A 13,568-nucleotide genomic window follows, 5' to 3' on the forward strand; every position below is an offset into this window, starting at 1 on the left:
TGAAAGAATATAATTTACTTGTGTGGGAATAAAATAAAAAGAATAGGAGGGAACACACTCACCTAATGTTTCTTATAGGCAAGGATGCTACGAGCTTTAATTATTTAATTTACTTTAATTGGAAATAATAAAAGAGAGGTCAATTTCCTTCAAATTCAGTTCTCTCTTTTTTTTTACCAAATTAAAGGAACTTCAATCCTCTCTAAATTTATCTGTATAGTTTTTTTTTTTTTTTAATTATTTGGAAAACTCTAAAAAAAAGTGTTTTAAAGTTAAAAAGTCTATAAATTTTTAATTAAAGGTTAACCGTTTTTTTTTTATTTTTTAATAGCAAATATACTTAAAGTAATATTAAAATTAACGCAAAAGAAGGTTTTTGTAAATAAAAAACAAAGAAAAATTATGTTCATCATTTTTTAATAAACTTTATACTAAACAATAGCGTTGAATTTTCTTACGTGTGTTAGTTCTTTTAGACTCTCTTACAATTATTATAAATCTATACATATACAATTAATGTTGTTATGCACTGCTACAAAGAGTGATTCACTGGGCGTTCTGCTCTCCCCATTTTAAATTTTCAATTCATCTTGCACTCTTTCAATCATTTTTCTCATACGAATATACATTCTCTCTTGCATACATATACAAACGCTTCACATATATAGCTGTATATATTTTTTATTTATATATATAACTCTGTTATACCAAACGACTGCTCTACAACGCACTATTTTTTTTTTTTTTTTGTTAATTCTAATTACAATTTAAAAAGTACAGGCTAAATTATGTTTACTGAGATCATACTAATACATCACAGGGTTACATTGACAATATTTTTACTTTTTTTTTTACTTTTTTTTTATTTTTTTTTTTTTTGCTATTTTTTTTTTCATTCCCTATAGACAGTCAGCACAAATACGGTTTGCAACGAAATAGGTGTTACAATTTTTCTAAGTTTCATCGGTGTCTCGTTCTTTTTTTTTTTTTTAATCACATCCATTTCGTTCCGAAATTCATTAATGACAAAAAAAACATAGCCGGTGGTTGATTGTACATTTTTCAAAAAAAAATTAATTTTTTTTTCTACAATTTTAGCTGTTTCAATTTATATTTTCACTGGTAAAAAAAAATTTTAACCTATTTAATCTACTACAATTTTGAAATATTTTGAAATGATATATTTATACTCTTGTGGTTCAAGAGTTTTTTTTTTGACCTTCCAAAGTAACCTCCACATCGGCTATATTTTTTTCGTTCTGCATTTTGTACGGTCCGCCGTGGGAGACGATCCTGAAAAAATAGCTTGTAACCACCAGTCGTATTTTTTGAACTATAATCTCAAAACAAAAATTAAAAAAAAAACCTAGCGCAACACAGGGAAATAACTTCAGAATTCTAAATAGAATTAAAACAATTAGACCGTGGGATATACACACACGAAAAAAAATTAAATCAACTATTTTTTTTTTAATTAAAATCATAAGACATTATTACTATTAATGCACTGGAATTTTATTTAGATCAAAAATTGTATATTTCATTATATAAAAAAAAAACAATTAATAATTTGTACAAAATTGCGGTTTTCTCTGCTCGCGCAAAATATTTTTCTTGTAAATCTATAATAAAAAACAGAGGAAAATGTATTCTTTTTTTTTAACGACATTATGGTTCATACATCTCGACTCACATTCAAACAAAGTCTTTTTTTTTCTTATTCAAAAAAAAAAAAGAAACAACAAAATAATATACACGGAAACGGGGGTAAAATTAATCTATAAACATACAATTTAATTGTTTTTTAATTTATATTATTATATATAGTTATATATAGTCAAATTTTAAAATTCATTTTTTTTTTGCCCAAAAATATTTATTAATATTTTCAGATTTTTTTTTCCAATGAAATTAATTTCATTAGGTATTTTATTTAAAAAAAAATAAATTTCTTTTGTGAAATTGTCTGTGAATTAAATTTTTATTAATTACTAAGAATGGGAGACAAGAAAAAGAGTGACGTCTATGACTCTACTGTTTTTCTTATCTCTCACACCATTTTTCCGACAATTTCATTTTAAAGTGGTGTTTTCCTTGAAATTCACAAATTATCACAATTTGAAAACTTCAAGGGAAAAAAAAAAATATATATTATCTTCGCGTCAACTACAAGATTTATAATGTCGTTGATGACGCGAAAATGTATAATTTCGTCTCGATGATGATTCAAGGAAATAAACATCGAATACGTCATCGAGACTTGAGAAAATAATAAAAAAAAAAAAAATTTTTTTTTTGCCTCCCCCGTTACCGCGTAAATGTCTCTCTCCATTTGCCTTTTTTAGAAGGCATTCGGACAAATAAAAATAAATGATCACTGCTCTCGACCACTTCCCAAGGCCTGTTGTAGAAGCGATAAAAATACAATATACTCTTTGCCTTAACTTATTTCAATTACTTGATCTAATCTATGTTCGCACGTTCGTCTCCTCAGCGTTGATGATATACTCTCTTTCTCGGCGCGCGTGCTTACAATTTACGAGTCAGATGCATTTTTTTTTTTTTTGCATTATCAGACAATTCAAAAAAAAAAAAAAGAAAATAATAATTTTTTGATGACTTAAGTCTAAAACCATTTCCATAAAAAAAAAGAAAAACAAATCTCTATGACGACCATTGGGATTTTTAAATCTAAAGCTTTTTTTCTCTCTCATTTACTCACATTTCTCTCTCTCTCTTTCTTCTTCTCTTTTAAAAAAAAAATTACCAAAATTAACGAAAATAACATAATTTTTAAATTTACACATTGTGCAATTAGAAATCGATTATTTACCTCAATGAAGTCCACGATTGAAAAAAAAAAATTATATTTTTCATTAGGAAAATAATTAATTTTCTGTCTAAAAAATTTTCTTTTTAAAAATTTGTTGATAGAGAAATTTTTTTAATCAAAAAATTATAATAATTTGCATGGAAAGATATTTTTTTCTTCTAAATTGTTGATCATAAATGTGAACTTCAAATTATTTCGAAAATTTATTATAAATTGAAAGAGAATAATATTGATGCATTCTCATTTTTCACACAGTCACTCCATTTTCCTCTCTCTCTCTCTCTCTCTCTTTTTTTTTTATCTCGCTACGCTACGTGAATGGCACAGCCAAAGGACCTTGCGCTTCTGTCCCATCTTGCTTTTGCCTCCTCTTGTTGAGTCGAAGAAGTGTGGGCGAATTGCGCGTGCGCGTTTGTTTGTCTCTTCGACGCAGAGAAGATGAGGAGAATCAAAAAAAGGAAAAAAAAAAAAAAAATAGAAAATAAAACCGAACAGAAGAACAAGAGGAGATGGAACACTGAGCGCCGCTTAGCTGCGTATTTGACCCGCGTTGCGAGCAACTTTCTCTGGTGGCTCCACCATACTCTTTGTGATCCCATTTATCGTGCGTTTGCGACTCTTCATAAAATCTGAAACAAACAAATATACAAATTTTTAATTCAAGAAAATTCAAAATATATATATTTTTTCTAAAATTACGAAAATTATATTAAAAAAAGGGAAACTTTTTAATAATATTTTAATAATAATAATATTATTATTAAAAATATTTAGTTTTTGATACCCATTTTTTTCGCTCTAAAAATTTCCCTTTTGTATACAGTAAATTTTTTATTTCGCCTATAATAAAAAAAAAACCGTTAATTTAACGTTTGTCCACTCTTAAAAGTAATCAAAGTCTGATTACAAATGGATGAGCCTCTGACATTTGTGACATCGATTCGCCATCAATATCATTCTCGAGTTGCATATTCATAAATAATTTATCTGCGTCATCGATCAACGGCAAAAAAAAAATTTTATTTTTCCTCAACGACTGTTTTCAAACAAAAATATAAAAATATTATGCACCCTATTGCAACGATAACATTCCTTGATGAATTTCAACATCTGTTATATTTTTCTAACCCTTATGTTTAGAGAGCACGCGCGACAACTTGAGGAGGAAAAAAAAAAAAGATGACCCTTAGAGATGCGAATCCCCCCCAAAAATTTGAACCCGCATGTAAATTCAAATTTTTACCCCTCCCCTTTAACCGAAAGTCATTCATCTTATTTCAATACGTGTTTATTAAAGTTTACATCAGAAAATGAAGAGATTTGAAAATTTTTTGAAAAAAACGAATTTTATAAATTAAAGGAGAAAAAATTTTGGAAAATTTATTTTCCTTTTTTTTTATAAATAATAAATAAATAAGGAGAGAAAAATAAAATTAATAATAAATAATTTGGAGAAAATTAAATTAATAATAAAATGTAAATAATAAACGGCAAAAAAAAAACGTTGATCAGTCCCTGAATAAAAATTTTTTTTTTGTCTTCATTTGATTATGCATTCCGAAAAAAAAGACAAGATACGGACTAGTGAGTGTATAAATTTGAATTTTTTTTTTATCATTAGACGCATCTTTATTATTACAAGGTTGCAACTAATGCCACTGGCTACACTAGACATAGTGTCAGCGCAGACGGTACCTTTAATACTCCCCCCTGATTTTAAATGCCATTCTGTCCAAAATGCTCACATATATATATATTTGTACACTATCACCCCAAACGAAGACTCAACTTATATAGAAACAGCTGATACCCCCATGTTCGTTGGGTGCAGGAGGGGGAGTCCGTCACGGGGGTGCAAAAGTGCGAGGGCAGCAACCCCATATGGATAGTAACAGCTGACGTCCTTCTCATTAATAAAAATACGTTACGAAAAATTCTCTACCCGACCCCTATCCATCTGAGAAAGTATTTTTGGTACGCGTAATTTACGTTCGTTCAAGAGACGCGACTGATTTGCCAGAATCATTTTCACTATTATTCTCTCGCACCCTCTTGAAACTCATAGACCACTCTCCTCAATTTTCAGCACGAGTTTTCCCTTTCTTTTTTTTTCATTTTATTATATATTTCTACTCGATTGAATTTGAAAACTAAAAGTGACATAATTTTCAAACGCTTTTGATGTCTAATTAGGTAATATTGTGTGAATTTCAAAAAAATACTCCCCATATATATTTCAGTTTTGAAACACCCTTAATTGGTAAAATGTCAATATTTTTTTGTATTATGGATTTGTGTATCATTTTTTTTTGGGGGGGGGGGGGAAGAATCGTTTTTTATATTTTCTTCTAAATTTGGATTAGGATTTATTTTTTATTTATTTTCTAGATGGCTAAGTGCATCCGGCAAATTGGAGAGGATGCACTTTTCTTTTTTTTTTTGCTAAGAGGGTTGTTTCAGACGTTAAAATGTAAACACAGGCATCGCGTGTTGATCATCGCCTGATGTATATGTATATAAGTAAATAAAGTTCAGGATTTATACAGACTCTTGAAAGCGGGATGCTCGCCATGTCATGAACAGAAATAGTCGAGTCGCGTGGGTGGTGTGCACGCGGAATAATAATAAACGAAATGAAAGACTTGGGGGGGGGTGGTAGTTGCAGATTAGTAGAACCAAATTCTATAATAATGACTAATAATTCCAATAAATAAACATGAAACAAATAAAAGCAAACAATCAATGATATTGCAAAATTTATAGACATTCATTTTTTATTCCGATTATTGAAATAAGAAATCAAGCGCGAAATCTAAATTTATAATATGCAAACTGAAGATAGTCGTTTTTTTTTATGATTTCAGCTCTCCCCCAACTGGAATTTATGGCAATTTATACACACTTTTAACAAAACATCAAGTTTTAAACATATGGAATGTTTGGCCTTCGATTAAGAGATCAACAGAAAGTGAGGTAGGACGAGAATCTTAAAATATCGCTATTTTTTTTTTTAATTTTAAAACCTTTTAACGTTATCGCCAATTATTTTGCAAATAGCTTCTCTGAATATTGATCGTTTTCAGAAAATCCAGTAAATCGTTTTTTTTTAATCAATTCTAATTGGAATTTTTTAAATTGAAAAATTCATTATTCTTTGCGAAATATATATATATTTTTTTAATAATTATCTCCTATGTATTTTGGCAGTAATGTTTTTTTCAAGTCAATATCTTTATAATATAGTCGTTGCAACAGTAAATCTCAGATTTGCAGTAATTAACTTATAAAAATGTGTGTGAGATTACAATGGAAAGAATACATTGAAATATTGAGAGATATGACAATGCATTATACTGAAAAAAAAGAGATATTACAGTTGCAAGGCATATATTAGTTTATACTTTAATAATCGAATCTCTTGCATTACATATGAGATATACACTTAGTCGAATGACCATTCGATAATATTTTATTTTTTGAACCCTGACTTTCTCTCAAAAGATATATATTGAATCAAAGTAGAATTAAAAGAAAAATTAATTTTAGCGAATATTAAATTTTACCCCAAAATTGAAACGCAAAAATGATTTTTTTTTCAATTTTTACAATATTCTACATTTTTTGCTCATTTAAAACCATTTTTTCAAAGTTCTCTTTTTTCTTGGTTAATTTTATACCATTTTTCACCACACTGATAAGACAAATGACGATATAATTTTCTTTTAAAGCATTATAATTGTTTTCAATAGTAACTTTTACTTAAAATTATCAATAAAAACAACTTAAATAGTTTTAATGAGTTTAAATATAGATTCGCTAATGTCTAATTAAACTAAGCTTATATTAAACTAATCGTTTTAATGTAAAAAAAAAAGAAAATTTTATATTCGTCAACTTTTTAATGTTTAGACAATCATTTTTTTCGAAATTAATACAATCATAAATTGATTAATGAATACGTAAATCGTTTTAAACGTATTTAAAAAAAAATAATTAAAGCATTTTTCAATAAAAACAAGTTCGAGAATAACAAAGAAATGTTTCTTTCATTAGATTATTCTCGAACAATTTTTATTATTGAAAATTGTTCAAATATTTTTTCTTTAATATTTTCAAATTTGGAGCAATTATAAAATAATTTAGATTCAATCAGCAATGAAACGTTTTTTACATTATAATTATCAATTAATTTTTTTATTCTCTTATTAATAACATTTGACAAAACAAATAAAAATAATGCATAATACTAATTGTGAATACAAAACTTTATAATCATTTTTTACAGTAAATTAAAATTGCAAATTCTAAAGATAAATTAATTTTGAATACAACGAATTAATCTGTGACTAATTACATGAATTAATTAAAAACAAGATATGAAATTAGTCCATTTTTCTCTTTAGATATCGAAATATTTTGACAAGTTGAGAAACATATATATATATATATTTATTTATATTGGACGAAATTTACATAGTGAAGTAAAAGCAAATATAATTTAATTTGCAAAAGTGAGTAAGCATCGTTTCTGGCAAATAAATAAAATTTAAATATTTAAACAGTACAGGTCGGTTTTAAATAAATTTGACAAAAAAAAACAGGAAAATTTATTCTTACCGGTAATGGAACTCTGTTTCCTTGAGGTGGTAGAAAGTGTTGGTGTGATTGGTTCCTTAATGCATTCATTTTTGTAGCATATTTCAGTGATTGTTGTGACATGAGTGACTTCTTCTAATGTCGTATCACCAATATCTGGTACTCTTGGTTCCTGAGGTGGTGTTCTCTCAGCATTTTCAGAAAAATTCGCAATAGGTGTTGACGAGATGAAACTTCTCGACTCCTGGCGAACAGTTCTTGGAGAAGCATGTTTTCTTGGAGTCGCCGGCGCATGTTTACGCAAGTAGGGCATGCCCCGAAGCGCATAAGGTTCCGGGACCACTTCTTGAGAGGAGATTGTTTCCCATTCGTAACGATCATTATCCTTGGGTATTTCTAGACGAAAGTCAAAACCCCATCTCTCGGCATCGAGAATCGATTGTGCTCGAAGCTCTTTCTCGGCAAGTGCCCTGGCTGCTGCATGATCAACTGGACCAAACAAGTCCCTCCTAACGCGGGCCAATGCTGCTCTACTTGGTGATGCACGTGCACCACCAAGATTACGACCCACTTCCGTCATCATTGCCGGATTTAACACTCGCGCGCTCATATTTATCACTGAGAAAAAAAAATTTACTTTTTTTTTTTATCTCGTAGTACCAAAAAAACGTTAATTAACGTTAAAGTTTTTTTTTTATTAAAAATTCTTTAAATTTCGGTGTAAATAAATATTTTCCCACTGCATTTGAATCAAATTAACAAATAAAATTTTCTGCAGACAAAATAGCCCTTAGAAAATGTGCTCTATGATTGTAGCGTCTCTTAAAAAATTCAACACGATTTCATAAGATTAAAAATGGCGGGAATCGCTTTTTCGACTGAATAAACGAGGTCTTTGAGAGATGGAAGATTCATGGAAAGTCTTTAAGAACCGCGGTTGTGAAGGACGGCAACACTGTCGACCTTTCATCAGCGTGGAGTCTTGTTTTTTTAACACTTGTTATCTCCTTTGATGCGATCAAAGAAAAAACCGCTCAATAAAACACTAAAAATTAATTTTTTTTTTCCAAAAATCCACATTTAATTGCGCACAAATAAACATACACTCCACTTGTGATACGTGTTTATTTCACTAATTGTGAAATTATAAAACTCGTCACTTAGATCTGGCAACGCCGCCCGCACTTGCGTGTATATGAGAAAGATGGAGTGATGTGTGTATATGATTCAAATTCAAAGGCGCATAAACGCGGGGTTCCAAAGTCGTCACAATGACGAAGCACAAGTTCTTATTAAACTTTTCCAAAAATTAATCACAAATAAAGTTTTCACTGGTTTTCCCACGATTATTGCACACGGCCCAAAACCAACAATATGCTGTGAAACTCTCACCACACGAGGTTGTAGGGAGGTGGCCGCGCACAACATAAAATTCCAATTAACTTTTTCAATAAATCAATGAATTTTCATTGATAATTGTAATGTTTTATAGACATCCAAGTTTTCCCGGGCTTAATTGTGTATGTTTATAAACGTTTGAACTACCGATTGCGCAGTTACGTGTGCGTGATAAGCACAACGAAAAAGAGCGTGAATATCACGTTAATCACGTGCTAAGCGCTCACAAGCGACTGAAGCCTGCGCAGGAAAACAGCGAGCGTCCAAGCCTCCAAACATTTCGGTTAGAATCGTCATTGTTCGGTAAGTTACGTTCTCCCACTATTCAAAGATACAAAATAACCGCCACTTTTTGTGTATACACTCGGTTCAACATGAGAGCATGTGGTTCACGCGAAATCAGAGCAGCCTCGGCATCAGCCACTTTGACGCCCTCGTTTTATACATATATATATATATAATATGAGAAACTAATTTTTTTATTTGTTATCTTATCTCATTTAATCATTTTATGACATTTGTTGACAATATGGAGAGAGAGAGAGAATAGTGTGTTCAGGATGGGATTCCAATTTTCAATCTTGCTTCTGAGATTTTCCGATGTTTTTTTTTATCTTTATTTATTATAGCTGATGATGACTTCTGAGCAAAAAAAAAATTCTTCCACAAGTTTAAATTAGAAATTTTATTTGAATTTGATTTCTTTTTATTCATTAATTTCTTTGTTTCGATAAAGTTTTATCTATTATATAAATATTGAGACTTAGTTATTTGACTTCTAATTTCTTTCAGTGTGATTGTGCAAAAAATATCAGTTATTAAAATTTTTGTATTTCGCAAAATTCAAATAAAATAGAAAATTTTTGGTGTGAATGCACATAATGGTGCATGAAGCAAATTAGCAGGTTAGCCAAGTATATGTCGACCAATCAAAAAAGAGTATTTTGTATTTGCCGCGAGAGACTAAATTTTGATTGGCTGACGTTTATTCTGCTAATTTGTCCTATGTGAACAAAGCCAACTTCAATCAGTGAAATAGTCACGTGACGCGAGAGTAGCGCTCCTGACGTTCACTATGGATAATACAGCTAATACTAACGGTCGAACATCGTCAAATGGCTTCTGTTTTGTTGGATATTTTTATAAGTGTCAAGTGCATTAGTTTCATTGAAGAAGTTATTTCATTTAAGAAGGAAAAGTTATTATTGTGTGTGGCAATTTCGAAGACCATTTTATTGTTAGTTCATCAATTATTATTTCCAAGATTTTGTAAGTACACACACGTTACCGGTGCCGTGCCGGTATACACGTGTTTAATTATCCAGATATTTTAGAATCGTTTTTCTATTGAAAGTATAAGTTCATTTTGTGTGTTGTTGTTTAAAATATTGACATATAATATTTATATTCTTTTTTTTCTTATAATTATTAGTTTCGAACTATAAATTTCTAACCTCAAAGTTAATTCTGTCAAAATAAATATTTGTTTTCTTCCAAATGGAACGAAATTTTTTATTTATCATTGACGTTGATAAAATAAATTTTTTTTTACAATTTTCTGACAATGAAAAAAATAACATAACCTAAAATCTTTAATCTCTCATATATTTTCTATTGATGAGAAAAATTGTTCCTTTTTTCAAATTAAATTTTTATAAAGCAGTGAGAAATTAATAATTATTTTTGCATTATATTTATTATGCTTTAAAATCTAACGAAAATTCTAAAAATAAATAATTTCATCATGAAAATACATATGTACTTGTTTACATATTGTCGATTGATTAATTTGTGAAAGATTATTTTATGAATCTATACTTAAAAATAAAACGCGATGTTTTTAAATGGTAATCAAAAAATTGATAATGTCATTCTGGGTGTGAGACGAAAATATATAAATGAAATCAATTTCAGTTAAATAACATCATCATTCAATTATTCAAGGTTTTTGACAATTTTTTTTTTTTTGACAACACATTTGTATCTTATCGGAATCCCCCCATACGCATATTACATATATATAATAATGTGTTCCTTCAATTTTAATATATATTTTTTTTTAATGCACATTATAATTTACATTTACTGATTATTTTATTTTTTTGCCAATGATTTATATATAACAAAATTTATTTGATACAAATAATCAATTATTTAATGAGAAAAAAATTTTATTTTCATTTTCTCATTGTTCTTTTCTTCTGTATTTCATAACAATTGATTTGATTAATGCAAATAGTTTGATCTGAAATATATTTTTAGGATACTTTTTTTTTGCAATGATTTGATAAGATAAAGATGTCTGCCATCAATTATCATATTTTTATAATGATGTTGTTTTGTTATTGTTCATTAATACTTGTTTTTAATACCCACATAATTCATTGTAATAAATTTTTTTAATTTCGTAATAAACAAAATAAGAATATAGATAAAATATTTTTAATAATAACAGGAATATAAATAATAATAATAATACAATTTTTGTAAAAATTTTCTGTATTAATTACATATAACAACAATAACAATAATAATTGTGGCAATAAATTTATTTCAAATTTGGCAAAAATTAGTAAAAACAGAAATATATTGCAGACATATGAGTAAGTTTAATTTAAAAATTGTAATAATTTCTGAATTACTTGACGATGAGAAATTTAACTATAAATTGCAGAATATAATTCTTTAATTGATGACATAAAATTAATAAGACAAATTAAAACTATTAATTGATAATTAACAATTTACATATTTCGTTGATGTTCAAGTTTTATTATCTTGAACTATGAGAAAATTGTCGCGCGCGCAACGATCACGCGAGTAAACAACCAAACATGAGACAACTCTCGTCGAATGTACTGTAGATAATTTCTTAAACAAGACCAATGAAATCGACGCATTAGAATCTCACTCTCCTCCCTGGTCACATTGGTTCGTGATTCAAAACTAAACGATTGCCCACTATATAGAAGGCACAACTGACTGAGTAATTAAATCTAAAAAAAAATACGCGTCTTAATTTTTATATAATTATCAAAAAAAAAAAAAAATTAATTAAAATATTATGCACTGAAAAAAAATTATTCTATTCAAAATTATCGATTAGTGGAAAATAATATAATCAAATAAATATTTACTTGAATTAAATAATTTTTATTTGAATTATTTTTCATTAATTGATCATTTAATAAAACAAAATTATTTACTAAAATTTCTATCAATCATTAAAATTTTTTGTTTGTTTAATCCATTGTAACTTTGTGATCTGTATATTTTAATTTTTTAGACTTTATCGTATATAAAATTTTTTTGATTTTTTAAAACTTATATTTTTGAAACACTTTTTTTTTATTAGAATGTTAAAGTAATAAAATTTTAATTCTTTTTATAAAATTAACAGAAATATTTCAATATAGATTATTATAAGAAACGTTTGAATTTAACAAATTTTTGTTAAGACAAAGAATTTTTCTTCCATTAATAATATAATAAAATAATTTAATATTTAAACCATAGAAAAAATTGTTTGATATTAATTTATTCCTCGACTATTATCAAATAAATATTTTATTTAAATCAAATAAAAGTGTATTTAAATTAATAATTTAAAAATAAATATATATTTAAATAGTCGAGTAACGGATATTTATTTGAATAAAATAAATTTTATTTTATTGTATAATATTTAATACCAAAAAAAAATCGATTAGTAATTTTCATTAATTAAAAAAAAAAAAATCTGATTAATCATGATTATGTCATATTGCACTTGAAATTTTGTGGTCAACAAGTGGAGTTGTGTTCCCAGGTTTTTTTCGCGGTTTGAATTCGTAAATCTCACGCGATATTCCAAGGAAGTTATGGGGGTGGTACCGGATGTCTTGTGCGAGATGAATGAAATCCCATAAAAACAATTGGTTCTGTTCCCCATGTCTGACACCTCTTTTCACAGTCTCGCTCTATACATATATATATTTTTTTTTATTCTTAAAACGTAAAAATCCGTTTAATTAAAATTTATAACCGTTTCTTAATCTAATGGAATTTTTGTTCATTTTGCTTTTATTTACTGAATTTTTTTTTTTTCATATAAAAATGCTAAAAAAAACAGGTGTTTCTTTGTGAAAACATAAAAATTTTAAAGTAGGATAAGAACTTCGGTGAAGTTATGATCAACGATTCAAAAAAAAAAATATTTTCCACTCAAAAAATAATAACTAATTTTTTGCCTACAAATTTTTTTCAAATAATTGTTGATCAAGAAAAGTTGCAAAAAAATTTTGTAGATCAAAAATAATAATAATTTGCATAGGAAAATATTTTTTCTTAATCGTTGATAATAAATGTTGTGAACTTCACCGAGGTGGATAAGAAATAATAAAAATACTAATGTAATGATAGTAAAAATGACAACAAATTTGAATTTGGAAAAAGATTATTTTTGATTTAAAAAGTGTAATTTAAACGATTAAAATTTCAATTTTTCAAGGGCAGGAAGAACCTTCTTTTGTGCTAATGCAAATGAAGTATTTTCTAAAAGTTACCTGTTCAGAAAACCGGAAGAGGCTTTAGACATCTGCATATATATACACTTTTTACTTCCAAAAAAAGAAGCACCTGTTTTATAACTCAAAAAATACACCTTTTGTGTATATGTAACTTAAATCTATTCTTTATTGTCTTCTTATAAAATACAGATAAAGTCAAAGAAATCAGGTGTAGATAGATTATAAATATTACG

General features: G+C 27.7%; 1 protein-coding gene and 1 long non-coding RNA gene across 2 annotated transcripts in view; one reads left to right on the forward strand and one right to left on the reverse strand.

Moving 5' to 3' along the window:
• Window positions 1-400: 400 nt before the first annotated feature.
• Window positions 401-9,071, reverse strand: LOC127284446 (uncharacterized). Its single transcript, XM_051309884.1, has 2 exons — window positions 7,451-9,071; window positions 401-3,462 (listed from the first exon to the last, which is right to left on the reverse strand). The coding sequence occupies exons 1-2, from the start codon at window positions 8,037-8,039 to the stop codon at window positions 3,362-3,364; spliced, it is 690 nt and encodes a 229-aa protein (XP_051165841.1). The 5' UTR covers window positions 8,040-9,071; the 3' UTR covers window positions 401-3,361.
• An 850-nt stretch (window positions 9,072-9,921) lies between these two features.
• LOC127284510 (uncharacterized) overlaps window positions 9,922-13,568 on the forward strand; it is a 54,439-nt gene continuing 50,792 nt past the window's right edge. The window contains exon 1 of the long non-coding RNA XR_007843492.1: window positions 9,922-10,096. This is a non-coding gene — a long non-coding RNA (uncharacterized LOC127284510). The remainder of the gene's footprint in view (window positions 10,097-13,568) is intronic.

This window comes from Leptopilina boulardi, unplaced genomic scaffold (genome assembly GCF_019393585.1).
Source record: "Leptopilina boulardi isolate dan_hultmark-lab unplaced genomic scaffold, ZJU_Lbou_2.1 LbouV2_325, whole genome shotgun sequence".
NCBI lineage: Eukaryota > Metazoa > Arthropoda > Insecta > Hymenoptera > Figitidae > Leptopilina > Leptopilina boulardi.